This window comes from Zophobas morio, unplaced genomic scaffold (genome assembly GCF_036711695.1).
Source record: "Zophobas morio isolate AGI-343-1 ecotype UQ-CSIRO unplaced genomic scaffold, CSIRO_AGI_Zmor_V1 ptg000041l, whole genome shotgun sequence".
Taxonomy (NCBI): domain Eukaryota; kingdom Metazoa; phylum Arthropoda; class Insecta; order Coleoptera; family Tenebrionidae; genus Zophobas; species Zophobas morio.
In genome coordinates, this window is record NW_026972146.1 from 1,143,533 (window position 1) to 1,159,269 (window position 15,737).

A 15,737-nucleotide genomic window follows, 5' to 3' on the forward strand; every position below is an offset into this window, starting at 1 on the left:
GAAAAATCGCAAAATCAAAAAATTGAAAACTGAAAAATTGCAAAAACGAAATATCGAAAAGTTCAAAAATTGAAATTCGAGAAACAGAAAATCGACAAATTGAGAAATGTAAAATCTAAAAACTGCAAAAACAAAAATTAAAAATTGAGAGACCAAAAATGGCAAAAATGAAAACAACGAAAAATTATAAAGTGATAAAACGAAATATCACAAAATTCAAAACAACCAAAAATTAAAATATCTTAAAATTGAAAAGCCGAAAAATCTGAAAAAGTGAAAAACCGAGAAATTGAATAATCGAAAAACTGAAAAGTCGGAACACCGAAAAATTGTATAATCAAAAATGAAAAATCGAAAAATGAAAAATTGAGAAACGGAAAACAGCAAAATTGAAAACAACGAAAAATTAAAATAACCGAACATTAAGAAAACGAAAAGTAGTTCAAATCGGAAAATATCAAAAATTTGAGAAACTGAAAAACTCAGAAATTAGATGATCGAAAAATTGGAAAATCGAACACCGAGAAATTGTATAATCAAAAATGGATAGTTTAAAAAGTGAACAGTGAAACATCGAAAAACTGAAACATTAAAAATCTAATACATATTCGAAAAATCGCAAAATCAAAAAATTGAAAACTGAAAAATTGCAAAAATGAAATATCGAAAAGTTCAAAAATTGAAATTCGAGATATAGAAAATCGACAATTTGAGAAATGTAAAAATTTAAAAACAGCAAAATCAAAAATTAAAAATTGAGAGACGAAAAATGGCAAAAATGAAAACAACGAAATTATAAAATGATAAAACGAAATATCACAAAATTCAAAACAACGAAAAACTAAAATATCTAAAAATTGAAAAGCCGAAAAATCTGAAAAACTGAAAAACCGAGAAATTAAATAATCGAAAAACTGAAAAGTCGAAACACCGAGAAATTGTATAATCAAAAATGAAAAATCGAAAAATTAAAAATTGAGAAACGGAAAACCGCAAAATTGAAAACAACGAAAAATTAAAATAACCGAACATTGAGAAAACGAAAAGTAGTTCAAAAAATCGGAAAATATCAAAAATTTGAGAAATTGAAAAACTCAGAAATTAGATGATCGAAAAATTGGAAAATCGAACACCGAGAAATTGTATAATCAAAAATGGGAAATTTAAAAATTGAACAGTGAAACATCGAAAAACTGAAACATTAAAAATCTAATACATAAAATTAAAGAAACGAAAAACTGATAATTCAAAAAATAAAATTTGAGAAACAAACATCTTAATATTGAGACATTTAAAAAACATGAAAATTTTAAAATGTTTAAAAACCGGAAAACGACAAATCGGAAAATTGCAACAATGAAACACCGAAAAATTCAAGAATTGAAATTGGAGAAATATAAAATTGAAGAATTGAAAAACTTAAAAATTGGAAAATTGTCAAATTAAATATTGAGATTTGAAAAATCGCAAAATTGAAATAAATGGAAAATTAAAATATATATCTAAAAATCACTAAGTCGCAAAATTTCTATTCGAGAAAGTTAAAATCGAAAAGCTGCAAAATTGAAAAATAGAAAAATTGCAACAATGAAACTTCGAAATGTTTAAGAACTGATATTGGAAAAATTGAAAACTGAAGAACAGAAAAATTGAAAAATCCGAAAATTAAAAATTGAGGAACGAAAAATCGCAAAATTGAAAATATAAAAATAAAATAACTAAAAATTAAAAAATTGAAAAATAGTTCAAAAATTGGAAAAAACTGACAATGAAAAATCGAAAACTTGAGCATGAAACATCGAATAATTTAAGAATTTGAAAAAGTGAAAATAAATTTATAATTGAAAAATTGAACTTAAAAATTAAAAATAGAGAAACGAAAAATCGCAAAATTAAAAACAACGAACATTAAAATAGCTACAAATGAAAAATCGAATAATATTAAATCGAGAAAATAAAAATCGAAAACACTAAAAAATTGAGGAATCGAAAATCGAAAAATTGAGAAACTGAAAAATTATATAATCGAAAAATTGAAAATTTGAAGCAACGAGAAACTGAATAATCAAAAATGAAAATCTAACAATTGTAACACTGAAACATCAAAGAGCTGAAAAACTAAGAAATCTAATACATAGGTATTTGAAAAAACGAAGAAAAATTAAAAAAAAAAAAAGAAAAATCAAAAACTAAAATTTGGGAAACAAAACGTGGCAATATTGAAAAATAAAAAAATTGAAAATATTTAAAAATCAGAAAATTTTAAAAATAAAAAAATCGAAAAATTGCAACAATAAAACACCGACAAGCTCAGAATTGAAATTTGAAAAATTAAAAATTGATGTATGAAAAATCGTAAATATGAAATCAACGCAAATTAAAATATATCTAAAAATTGGCAAAACAAAAATTTGCATTAGAAAAAGCAAAAATAGAAAAATAGTAGCGATCCAAAATTGAAAAATTTAATCACTGATATTTGAAAAATTGAAAATCGAAGAACAAAAAAATTAAAAAATCGAAAATTAAAAATTGGGAGACGAAAAATTGCAAAATTGAAAACAAAAAATTAAAACACAACTAGAACTGAAATTTTGAAAAATAATTCAAAAATTGGAAAATATCGAAAAAATGCAAAATTAAAAATTTGATGAGCTTACGATTTCCCGATTTTCACTTTTTAGTTTTTTAAACTTTAGATTTTTCAATTTTCGGCTGTTTTATATTTCGATTTCTCAATTTTTCAACTTTTCGATATTTTAATTTTTCAATTTTTAAAATTCCAGATTTTTGATTTCTCGAGTTTCGGTTCTTCTTTATTTCAATTTTTCCATTTTCGGGATTTTTAAAATTTTCGATTTGCCATCTTTTTTTTTAACTTTTCGATTTTCCAATTTTTCGATGTTTCGATTTTTCAATGATCCGATTTTTCAATTTCTCGATTTTTAAATTTAAGATTTTCAACAATGATATAAAAGTTGAAGCGAAACATGCTCTCTCCTCGTCTAAAAATAGAATTTCCTTCGAAGAATGAACGATTAACCTCATTTTTCCAGAAATATTGTATAATCAAAAATGAAAAATAGAAAAATTAAAAATTGAGAAACGGAAAACCGCTAAATTGAAAACAACGAAAAATTAAAATAACCGAACATTGAGAAAACGAAAAGTAGTTCAAAAATCGGAAAATATCAAAAATTTGAGAAATTGAAAAACTCAGAAATTAGATGATCGAAAAACTGGAAAATCGAACACCGAGAAATTGTATAATCAAAAATGGAAAATTTAAAAATTGAACACTGAAACATCGAAAAACTGAAACATTAAAAATCTAATACATATTCGAAAAATCGGAAAATCAAAAAATTGAAAACTGAAAAATTGCAAAATGAAATATCGAAAAGTTCAAAAATTGAAATTCGAGAAATAGAAAATCGACAAATTGAGAAATGCAAAAACCTAAAAACTGCAAAATCAAAAATTAAAAATTGAGAGACGAAAAATGGCAAAAATGAAAACAACGAAAAATTATAAAGTGATAAAACGAAATATCACAAAATTCAAAACAAGGAAAAATTAAAATATCTTAAAATTGAAAAGCCGAAAAATCTGAAAAAGTGAAAAACCGAGAAATTAAATAATCGAAAAACTGAAAAGTCGGAACACCGAAAAATTGTATAATCAAAAATGAAAAATCGAAAAATTAAAAATTGAGAAACGGAAAACCGCAAAATTGAAAACACCGAAAAATTAAAATAACCGAACATTGAGAAAACGAAAAGTAGTTCAAATCGGAAAATATCAAAAATTTGAGAAACTGAAAAACTCAGAAATTAGATGATCGAAAAATTGGAAAATCGAACACCGAGAAATTGTATAATCAAAAATGGGAAATTTAAAAATTGAACAGTGAAACATCGAAAAACTGAAACATTAAAAATCTAATACATAAAATTAAAGAAACGAAAAACTGATAATTCAAAAAATAAAATTTGAGAAACAAACATCTTAATATTGAGACATTTAAAAAACATGAAAATTTTAAAATGTTTAAAAACCGGAAAACGACAAATCGGAAAATTGTAACAATGAAACACCGAAAAATTCAAGAATTGAAATTGGAGAAATATAAAATTGAAGAATTGAAAAACTTAAAAATTGCAAAATTGTCAAATTAAATATTGAGATTTGAAAAATCGCAAAATTGAAATAAACGGAAAATTAAAATATATATCTAAAAATCACTAAGTCGCAACATTTCAATTCGAGAAAGTTAAAATCGAAAAGCTGCAAAATTGAAAAATAGAAAAATTGCAACAATGAAACTTCGAAATGTTTAAGAACTGATATTGGAAAAATTGAAAACTGAAGAACAGAAAAATTGAAAAATCCGAAAATTAAAAATTGAGGAACGAAAAATCGCAAAATTGAAAATATAAAACTAAAATAACTAAAAATTAAAAAATTGAAAAATAGTTCAAAAATTGGAAAAAACTGACAATGCAAAATCGAAAACTTGCAGCATGAAACATCGAATAATTTAAGAATTTGAAAAAGTGAAAATAAATTTATAATTGAAAAATTGAACTTAAAAATTAAAAATAGAGAAACGAAAAATCGCAAAATTAAAAACAACGAACATTAAAATAGCTACAAATGAAAAATCGAATAATATTAAATCGCGAAAATAAAAATCGAAAACACTAAAAAATTGAGGAACCGAAAATCAAAAAATTGAGAAACTGAAAAATTATATAATCGAAAAATTGAAAATTTGAAGCAACGAGAAACCGAATAATCAAGAATGAAAATCTAACAATTGGAACACGGAAACATCAAAGAGCTGAAAAACTAAAAAATCTAATACATAGGTATTTGAAAAATCGAAGAAAAATTAAAGAAACAAAAAAAAAAGAAAAATTAAAAACTAAAATTTGGGACACAAAACGTGGCAATATTGAAAAATAAAAAAATATTTAAAAATCAGAAAATTTTAAAAATAAAAAAATCGAAAAATTGCAACAATAAAACACCGATAAGCTCAGAATTGAAATTGGAAAAATTAAAAATTGATGTATGAAAAATCGTAAATATGAAATCAACGCAAATTAAAATATATCTAAAAATTGGCAAAACAAAAATTTGCATTAGAAAAAGTAAAAATAGAAAAATAGTAGCGATCCAAGATTGAAAAATTTAATCACTGATATTTGAAAAATTGAAAATCGAAGAACAAAAAAATTAAAAAATCTAAAATTAAAAATTGGGAGACGAAAAATTGCAAAATTGAAAACAAAAAATTAAAACACAACTAGAACTGAAAATTTGAAAAATAATTCAAAAATTGGAAAATATCGAAAAAATGCAAAATTAAAAATTCGATGAGCTTACGATTTCCCGATTTTCACTTTTTAGTTTTTTAAACTTTAGATTTTTCAATTTTCGGCTGTTTTATATTTCGATTTCTCAATTTTTCAACTTTTCCATATTTTAATTTTTCAATTTTTAAAATTCCAGATTTTTGATTTCTCGAGTTTCGGTTCTTCTTTATTTCAATTTTTCCATTTTCGGGATTTTTAAAATTTTCGATTTGCCATCTTTTTTTTTAACTTTTCGATTTTCCAATTTTTCGATGTTTCGATTTTTCAATGATCCGATTTTTCAATTTCTCGATTTTTGAATTTAAGATTTCAACAATGATATAAAAGTTGAAGCGAAACATGCTCTCTCCTCGTCTAACAATAGAATTTCCTCCGAAGAATGAACGATTAACCTCATTTTTCCAGAAATATTGTATAATCAAAAATGAAAAATCGAAAAATTAAAAATTGAGAAACGGAAAACCGCTAAATTGAAAACAACGAAAAATTAAAATAACCGAACATTGAGAAAACGAAAAGTAGTTCAAATCGGAAAATATCAAAAATTTGAGAAACTGAAAAACTCAGAAATTAGATGATCGAAAAATTGGAAAATCGAACACCGAGAAATTGTATAATCAAAAATGGGAAATTTAAAAATTAAACACTGAAACATCGAAAAACTGAAACATTAAAAATCTAATACATATTCGAAAAATCGGAAAATCAAAAAATTGAAAACTGAAAAATTGCAAAAATGAAATATCGAAACATTCAAAAATTGAAATTCGAGAAATAGAAAATGGACAAATTGAGAAATGTAAAAATCTAAAAACTGCAAAATCAAAACTAAAAAATTGAGAGACGAAAAATGGCAAAAATGAAAACAACGAAAAATTATAAAGTGATAAAACGAAATATCACAAAATTCAAAACAACGAAAAATTAAAATATCTAAAAATTGAAAAGCCGAAAAATCTGAAAAAGTGAAAAAACGAGAAATTAAATAATCGAAAAACTGAAAAGTCGGAACACCGAAAAATTGTATAATCAAAAATGAAAAATCGAAAAATTAAAAATTGAGAAACGGAAAACCGCAAAATTGAAAACAACGAAAAATTAAAATAACCGAACATTGAGAAAACGAAAATTAGTTCAAATCGAAAAATATCAAAAATTTCAGAAAGTGAAAAACTCAGAACTTAGATGATCGAAAAATTGGAAAATCGAATACCGAGAAATTGTATAATCAAAAATGGAAAACTTAAAAATTGAACACTGAAACATTAAAAGTCTAATACATATTCGAAAAATCGCAAAATCAAAAAATTGAAAACTGAAAAATTGCAAAAATGAAATATCGAAAAGTTCAAAAATTGAAATTCGAGAAATAGAAAATGGACAAATTGAGAAATGTAAAAATCTAAAAACGGCAAAATCAAAAATTAAAAATTGAGACGAAAAATGGCAAAAATGAAAACAACGAAAAATTATAAAGTGATAAAACGAAATATCACATAAATTCAAAACCACGAAAAATTAAAATATCTTATAATTTAAAAATGGAAAAAATGACATGTCCTGTGATAAAATAGGGGGCGGGTGGGCGGGGCTACTACTTGGTAAGATAAGACTGATTTTGGCAAATGACATATCCCCTAAAAAAGTAAAGGGTGGGTGGGCGGGGCTAATACTTGGTAAGATAAGACTGATTTTGGCAAATATCACAAATAAAAATTAAAACAACCAAAAGTTGAAAAATCGGAAAATGGGAAAAAATCGAAAAAAAAATATTGAAAAATCGAAAAATTGTAACAATGACACATCGAACAGAATTCGAAAAATTTAACAACTTAAAAATTAAAAACTCATAGACAAAAAAGTTACAAAATTGAAAACAACGAAAAACTAAAATTTCTAAAAATTGAAAAGCCGAAATATCTGAAAAACTGAAAAACCGAGAAATTAAATAATCGAAAAACTGAAAAGTCGGAACACCGAGAAATTGTATAATCAAAAATGAAAAATCAAAAAATTAAAAATTGAGAAACGGAAAACCGCAAAATTGAAAACAACGAAAAATTAAAATAACCGAACATTGAGAAAACGAAAAGTAGTTCAAATCGGAAAATATCAAAAATTTGAGAAATTGAAAAACTCAGAAATTAAATGATCGAAAAATTGGAAAATCGAACACCGAGAAATTGTATAATCAAAAATGGAAAATTTAAAAATTGAACACTGAAACATCGAAAAACTGAAATATTAAAAATCTAATATATATTCGAAAAATCGGAAAATCAAAAAATTGAAAACTAAATGTGGCGACAATAGTCGTATGCTGAACCCCCATTCATATAAAAACAATGTTTAAGTGAAATTTTAGTGTTTGTTCCTTACATATGAAATAAACACTTACAAAAAGCCGAATAACTGTTTTAAATAGCGTAAAATTTTATGCTTTCTAAGAAATGGATACCGTTAACTTGGTCATTGCAACAGAAAACTGAAAATATCGGCAACAATGTTTATATTTCTGGCATATTTTTTAACCTTTAATTTAATAAAACATAACATAACGAATAAAGTTCAGGGAATTTTTATTCTTCTGCATCAAATACCAACAAACTCACTAGATTTTCTTGGCCAACCCTACTATATAAAGATCGTGAACAGAAAATAATAGTTGTTGATTTTTCAATAACTTACCAAAATCACTATCTTCGGTACCCCAATTAACAAGATGTTGTACGCTTTCGTCAAACGTTTCCATCTCAGGACCACTAGCTGTTGAATTAGCTATATCATTCAGGTCAGTTATAAATGGCGAGTCTTTGGTGTCAACACATGCAGAATTTTCTTCGAGTGTCGTTGAAATGTCATGAGAAACTTCGGTCAAATTTTCCGCCTGACTTTGATCTTTAGCATGTTGATGATCGTCTTCACCTTCAGAAACTGCATCTTCGGCACTTATAACTGGCGAGTCTTTGGTGTCAACACATGTAGAATTTTCTTCAAGTGTCGTTGGAATCTCATGAGAAACTTCGGTCAAATTTTCCGCCTGACTTAGATCTTTGGCATGTTGATGATCGTCTTCAACTTCAGAAACTGCATCTTCGTCACTAACGATATCTGATTGTTCTGTATCAACACTTATCATTTCAACATCGTCGGAAACTATTATAATTTCAGCGTCTTCATCATTAACGCGTTCTTGTAGATTCACGTCAGTTTCAACTTTCATTTCAATATCAGCAAAGCCCTCAACATCGTCTACAGTTGTCAAATTTTTACTTTCGTCAACATTTGAAGTTTCTTCACTGACGCTATTTTCAACAACTGGATCTTCTCTGGGTTCTGTCTCAGCTGTTTCATTGTCACCGGAAGACACGTTTTCAGACTCTACAGAAGCCAAATTATCGGTTTTGGTTTGATCCCCTGAACTTGGATCTTCTTCACTACTCTCTATTTGAGTTTCAACTAAAACCAAATCTTCTTGTGTGTCCGAAATGGTCACTGATAAATCTTCACTTTTTACCGACTCTTGCGTCAAATCAACAGTTTTTTCCATTTTAACCGCAACCACCTCATCATCTTCAACTTTAAAATTCGAAACACCACTTTTGTCATTTAAACCCTCCACTAAGTTAACGTAGACGAAATGTTGAATGTGCGAAATCGACATCACATTTTCGACTTCCACGAAACTAACGTTCACACTACTTGAATTCGTGTCAAAATTTAGCGACACCATCATTTTCCACGTCGCACTTTCGGAACTATTGTTGACAATGTGTGACGTCACGGCCACTTCTCTCTCAATTCGAGTTGCATCAGGCGACAATTCAGTCATCAATTTTTTTAAAACGTCTATTCTGTTGTCCCAAATATTGACTCTACTTTGACAGCTATAAAGGACGCTTGTATCTCCATCCTTCACTTCGACCTTGCAGCCACAAACCTCTCTCAAAATAGTCAAAACGACACTTTTAACAGTGTCAACATCACAGAAACCTTCATTTTTGACACAGAACTCATTCAGACTGTCTGAACTAAACAATAATTTATATAACACGTCTTTGGTGTCCGTACGTAACAGTTGCAACGAGTTTCGACACGCAGCCGTGAATCTTCCCGCAGTCGACAAATCAGCCGAAAAGGACACGTTTTTCGAATGTTCGAACACATCCTGGACACAAAACCCCGAATTTACAACAAAAACTTCCTCCTGATTTAGATAGTCTTCAAAGCACTCTGGAAGATCGTACGGTTTCACGAAACTAACTTTATCAATCGTCGACCCCAAATAAGGCGATATTACCTTGGAAGTATAGTCGAAATTGCAATAAAATTTGAAAAAACCGACCAACAAATCAAACAACGTCGCAGATTCGAGAGTCACATTCGTAAATTCGACTGGACCGAACGCGCAATTCCACCCATCGATCTCATCCGGAGGTAGCTCTTTCTGGAGATCCATCACACTAGGTAGCTTGTACGGGTCTTGCTGCAGATAGAACAGCACCATTAAATAAATCGCGTGACTGGAAAACCCATTTTCGTGCCTCAAGTCACAACAATCCACCCAAAACTTAATCAGAAGCATCAAAGGTTTCAGTTTTTCATCCAGCGTCAAGTAGAACTTCACCAACTCGCTATTACCAACCGGTAATTCGTTCCTTATTATCACTTGGCAATCAATTTTACTCTTTTTGTGTTGGCAATGAATCGAACCAGTCTCGGTTACCGAAATTCTCGTAAACGAGTCACTTTTCGTCATTAGATCTTTCATAACTTCGAGTGTCGCCAACTGAGAGTCCGTATTGTCAACGTACATGTTTAAATCGCTGTCGTGGATGTCTAAATCTATGATACTCGAACCGAAGAAGTGGATTTTGCTGCGGGGGAAATTCGGTGCTAACGGGGCACTCAAGTCGTCTTGAATCAGTTTTCGGTTGGTCTCCAGCTCACTCGTGACGCTTTTGAGTTGGCTTTGGAAGAGCGTGACTTGCGCGTCGAAGGTTGGCAATTCTTTGAGGCTATTGATTATGGCGAGTTTGCGGTAGACGAATTTCTCTGAAATGTGACAATGGGATTTATAAACTGAACTAAGTTGGCGTTGGGTTGCTGTTGCTACTGACGTTGCTTTTATGGCTGCAAATTGTCGTTTATAAACTTACCATTTTAGACATGTTTTAAGTTTTTTGTTGTCAAAATAAGTATACACATATTAGGAACACACGACAAAATGAAGCCCCGCCCACCCACCCTATCTCAATTGTGATGACTTTTTATTCGTCGTGAGTCAAGAGGGCGGAGCTTAACTGCAAAATCCTTTTTTTCCTACAAAAATTTACCATTTTAAACCTTTTTTTTTTTGAAGTTTGTAAGAATAAAAAAAATCATCACAATTGAGATGGAGTGGGTGGGCGGGGTTAATATTTTGTCTCTTTTTCTTCATTTACATGATATTCTTTGAACAACAACGTAATACTTAAAAATGTTTTATATTGTTATAAAGAAATAAGTATTTTGCTGTTAAGCTCTGCCCACTTGGTTCACGGCGAATAAAAAAAAATCATCAGAATTAACATTGGGTGGGTGGGCGGGCTGACATTTTCCTTCTTGTTTTAATATGTGTAGACTTCTTTTCACAATATGAAATTAAAACATGTTTAAAATGGAAAATTTGTATAAGGAAATATCGATTCTACATTTAGGCTCCGCCCCATAATTGCAAACTCCGTGCAAAAATGTACCATGGTCAAGTTTCTTGTTTGTGAAAAGATGGCTATGTATATTAAAAAACTAAAGGCAAAATATAAGCCCCGCCCACCCGCCCTATCTCAATTCTGATGATTTTTTGTTTATTCGTCGTAAGCCGAGGGGTAGAGTTTATCTGCAAAATTCTAATTTCCCTACAAAAATGCATGATATTCTTTGAACAACTACACGATACTCAAAAATGTGTTTAATTTCTTGTAAAGAAATAAGTGTTTTGCAGTTAAACTCCGCCCCTTTGACTCACGCCGAATAAAAAAAATCACCACAATTGAGATAGGGCGGGTGGGCGGGCTGACATTTTGCCTTTTTGTTTTAATATCTGCAGACTTCTTTTCATAACATGAAACTTAAAATTGTTTGAAATGAAAAATTTGTATAAGGAGATATCGATTCTACTTTTAGGCTCCGCCCCATAATTGCAAACTCCGTGCAAAAATGTACCATTTAAACCATGATCAAGTTCCTTGTTTGTGCAAAGATGGCTATGTATGTTAAGAAAAAAAAAGGCAAAATATAAGCCCCGCCCACCCGCCCTATCTCAATTCTGATGATTTTTTTTTATTCGTCGATAGTCGAGGGGTAGAGTTTATCTGCAAAATTCTAATTTCAATACAAAAATTTACCATTTTAAACGTGTTTTAAGTTTGTAAGATTAAAAAAATCATCACAATTGAGATGGGGTGGGTGGGCGGGGTTAATATTTTTTTTTTTTTAATTTACATGATATTCTTTGAACAACAACACGATACTCAAAATTGTTTTTAATTTCTTGTAAAGAAAGAAGTATTTTGTAGTTAAGCTCCGCCCTCTTGGTTAACGGCGAATAAAAAAAATCATCACAATTGAGATAGGGCGGGTGGGCGGGCTGACATTTTGCCTTTTTGTTTTAATATGTGCAGACTTCTTTTCCAACATGAAACTTAAAAGATGTTTAAAATGGAAAATTTGTATAAGGAAATATCGATTCTACATTTAGGCTCCGCCCCATAATTGCAAAATCCGTGCAAAAATGTACCAGTTAAACCATGATTGAGTTTCTTGTTTGTGAAAAAATGGCCATGTATGTTAAGAAAAAAAAGGCAAAATATAAGCCCCACCCACCCACCCTATCTCAATTCTGATGATTTTTTTTTTATTTGTCGTAAGCCGAAGGGTAGAGCTAATCTGCGAAATCCTTATTTCCCTAAAAAAAAATTACCAATTTAAACGCGTTTCAGGTTTGTAAGAATAAAAAAATCATCACAATTGAGATGGGGTGGGTGGGCGGGGTTAATATTTTGTCTTTTTTTTTTAATTTACATGATATTCTTTGAACAACAACACGATACTCAAAAAAGCTTTTAATTTCTTGTAAAGAAAGAAGTATTTTGCAGTTAAGCTCCGCCCCCTTGGTTCACGGCAAATAAAAAAAATCATCGCAATTGAAATAGGGCGGGTGGGCGGGCTGACATTTTGCCTTTTTGTTTTAATATGTGCAGACTTCTTTTCATAACATGAAACTTGTTTGAAATGGAAAATTTGTATAAAGAGATATCGATTCTACTTTTAGGCTCCGCCCCATAATTGCAAACTCCGTGCAAAAATGTACCATTTAAACCATGATCAAGTTCCTTGTTTGTGCAAAGATTGGCTATGTATGTTAAGAAAAAAAAAGGCAAAATATAAGCCCCACCCACCCGCCCTATCTCAATTCTTATGATTTTTTTGTATTTGTCCTTAGCCGAGGGCCAGAGCTTATCTGGAAAATCGTTATTTCCCTACAGAAATTTACGATTTTAAACGTGTTTCAAGTCTGTAAGAATAAAAAAATCATCACAATTGAGATGGTGTGGGGGGCGGGGGTTAATATTTTGTCTTTTTTTCTTAATTTACATGATATTCTTTGAACAACAACACGATACTCAAAAATATGTTTAATTTCTTGTGAAGAAAAAAGTATTTTACAGTTAAGCTCCGCCCCTTTGGCTCACGACGAATAAAAAAAATCATCACAATTGAGATAGGGCGGATGGGTGGGCTGACATTTTGCCTTTTTGTTTCAATATGTGTAGACTTCTTTTCACAACATGAAACTTAAAATATGTTCAAAATGGAAAATTTGTATAAGGAAATATCGATTCTACATTTAGGCTCCGCCCCATAATTGCAAAATCCGTGCAAAAATGTACCATTTAAACCATGATTGAGTTTCTTGTTTGTGAAAATATGGCTATGTATGTTAAGAAAAAAAAAGGCAAAATATAAGCCCCGCCCACCCGCCCTATCTCAATTCTGATGATTTTTTTTTTTATTTGTCGTACGCCGAGGGGCAGAGCTTATCTGCAAAATCCTTATTTCCCTACAAAAATTTACCATTTTGAACGTGTTCTAAGTTCGTAAGAATAAAAAAAATCAACACAATTAAGACGGGGTGGGTGGGCGGGATTAATATTTTGATTTTTTTTTTTTTTTTTCTTAAAATAAACAGTATTCTTTGAACAACACCATACTCAAAAACATGTTTTTAATTTCTTGTAAAGAAATCCGTATTTTGCAGTTAAGCTCCGCTCTCTTGGTTAACAGCGAATAAAAAAAATCATCACAATTGAGACAGGGTGGGTGGGCGGGCAGACATTTTGCTTTTTTGTTTTATATGTGAAGACTTTTTTTCACAACATGAAACTTAAAACATATATAAAATGGAAAATCTGTATAAGAAAATATCGATTTTGCAATTAGGTTCCGCCTCATAATTTCAAACTTCTAAGGTGGTTCTTGTGAAATGATGGCCTTTTTTTAAGAAAAAAAGGCAAAATATAAGCCCCGCCCACCCACCCTATCTCAATTCTGATGATTTTTTTTTATTCATCGTAAGCTGAGGGACGGAGCTTAATTGTGTGAAATCCTATTCTTCTACGACAAATTAGCTTGCAAAGTGCGTTCTTAAGTGCTCGTGTTATACAAATAAAACTAAATGTATTAATTAAAACCTATCCGTCTCGATCTCAATCGTGACGAATTTTTCATTCGTCGTCAGACAGAAGGGCGGAGCATAATTGCAAAATCAATATACTTACAAATTTACCAGTTTAAACATGTTTTAAGTTTCTTGTTGTAAAAAGATGCCTACACATATTACAACAAAAGACCAAAGTGTAGGCCCGCCCACCCGCCCAATCTAAAATGTAATGATTTTTTCTGTTCGTGAACCAGCTTAACTGCAAAATACTTATTTCTTCACAAGAAATTAAAAACATATTTTTGAGTGTAGTGTTGTTCAAAGAATACTGTGTATTAACAAAAAAAAAAAAAAAACAAAATATGAACCCCACCCACCCATCCCATCTCAATTGTGATGACTTTTTTATTCTTGAAAACTTAAAACACATTTAAAATAGTAAATTTTTGTAAGGAAATAAGGATTTTGCAATTAAATTTCGCTTCTTTGGCTTTAGACGATTAAAAAAAATCATCACAATTGAGATAGGGCGGGTGGGCGGTTTCAAGAATACAATGTATAATGAGAAAATAACTAATCTGTTTTTGAGACAAATGGCTATAAATCTTGTTGATTTAAATGTCGAGTACAGTGTAGAAAATGATGTCAGCTATTAAAATATGAGGGTTTCGGTGAATAGGTGATTAAAAGACTTAATATTAGTGCCCCCACGTACTTCAGGGGAGTTTCCTTCAAGTTAGCAGCACTGCACAGTAACGCAATTTGATTGGTTGAAAAGTCAGCGGCAACGTCAGCGGCAAGTTAATTTGACGTAACGCCAGGTTGCAATCAGTGGTGCCAACCAGTGGCCTACCGCAACCCAAAACCTTTTCCAACACCTACCTCTCCGCATTTTATCATCCTGAACGACGTGCTGAACAGGCCCGGACTTGACTTTTTTGAACCAACTGACTTCCACCTCGCTACCGAAAAGCGAATGCACGTGGTGGATGACGTCGGAATAAACCCGGGCGTCCCAAAACCGGTATTCTATTGAAGTTTGGCCCCCTTCAACTGTCACATTTTGGGCCCTTATGCCCCCGAATCGCCCGAAATACTCATACAAGCGGTCTATTTCTTCTTGTTTGAAAGAACCTAAACGGGACATGTTAATCTACTAATAGAAAGAAAATTGTTTATGGTACCTTGGACCATTATTTTGCATGGTAGTTGTTGGAGATGCTGTTTTTGTGCGGCGTGGGACTTCCACTCCGCCCCAGCGACACTTTGGAGGCACAGTTTGCAAAATAATTTCACCATGTTGTTAAAAAGGATAACACGTCCACAAAATTACTAGTGTTAATGATAAACATAAAACGGGATCGAAATAATCACAGCATGTTTACACCTTACACCACACGCACCCTGTATAAAGCGAAACTATAATGCCAGAAATTGACAAATGACAGAATAAAATAACAAGCATGGATGCAGAAGTGACTAAAGTCACAACGCAAGAGGATTTAATTTTATTTACTGGCACAACTAATGCGACATTACAGTAATCATCAGCTGAAACGAAACAAACCCCAGTATAAGTATTCTATACAACGTAGTAAAAAATAAAAAAAAATCATCCACGATTCTAACAACAAACGTAACTTTAGACACACAAA

The 15,737-nt window shown here is 30.5% G+C and overlaps 1 protein-coding gene across 2 annotated transcripts in view; it reads right to left on the bottom strand.

The window, feature by feature from the left end:
• LOC135140984 (uncharacterized) overlaps positions 1-15,585 on the bottom strand; it is a 77,016-nt gene extending 61,431 nt beyond the window's left edge. For both annotated transcript variants that reach the window (XM_064071749.1, XM_064071750.1), the window contains exons 1-3: positions 15,267-15,585; positions 14,965-15,216; positions 8,070-10,436 (exon numbers count right to left, since the gene is read on the bottom strand). In XM_064071749.1, coding sequence (XP_063927819.1) covers positions 8,070-10,436; positions 14,965-15,216; positions 15,267-15,381 — 2,734 coding nt within the window. In that variant the 5' untranslated portion in view covers positions 15,382-15,585. The remainder of the gene's footprint in view (positions 1-8,069; positions 10,437-14,964; positions 15,217-15,266) is intronic.
• Positions 15,586-15,737: the final 152 nt, after the last annotated feature.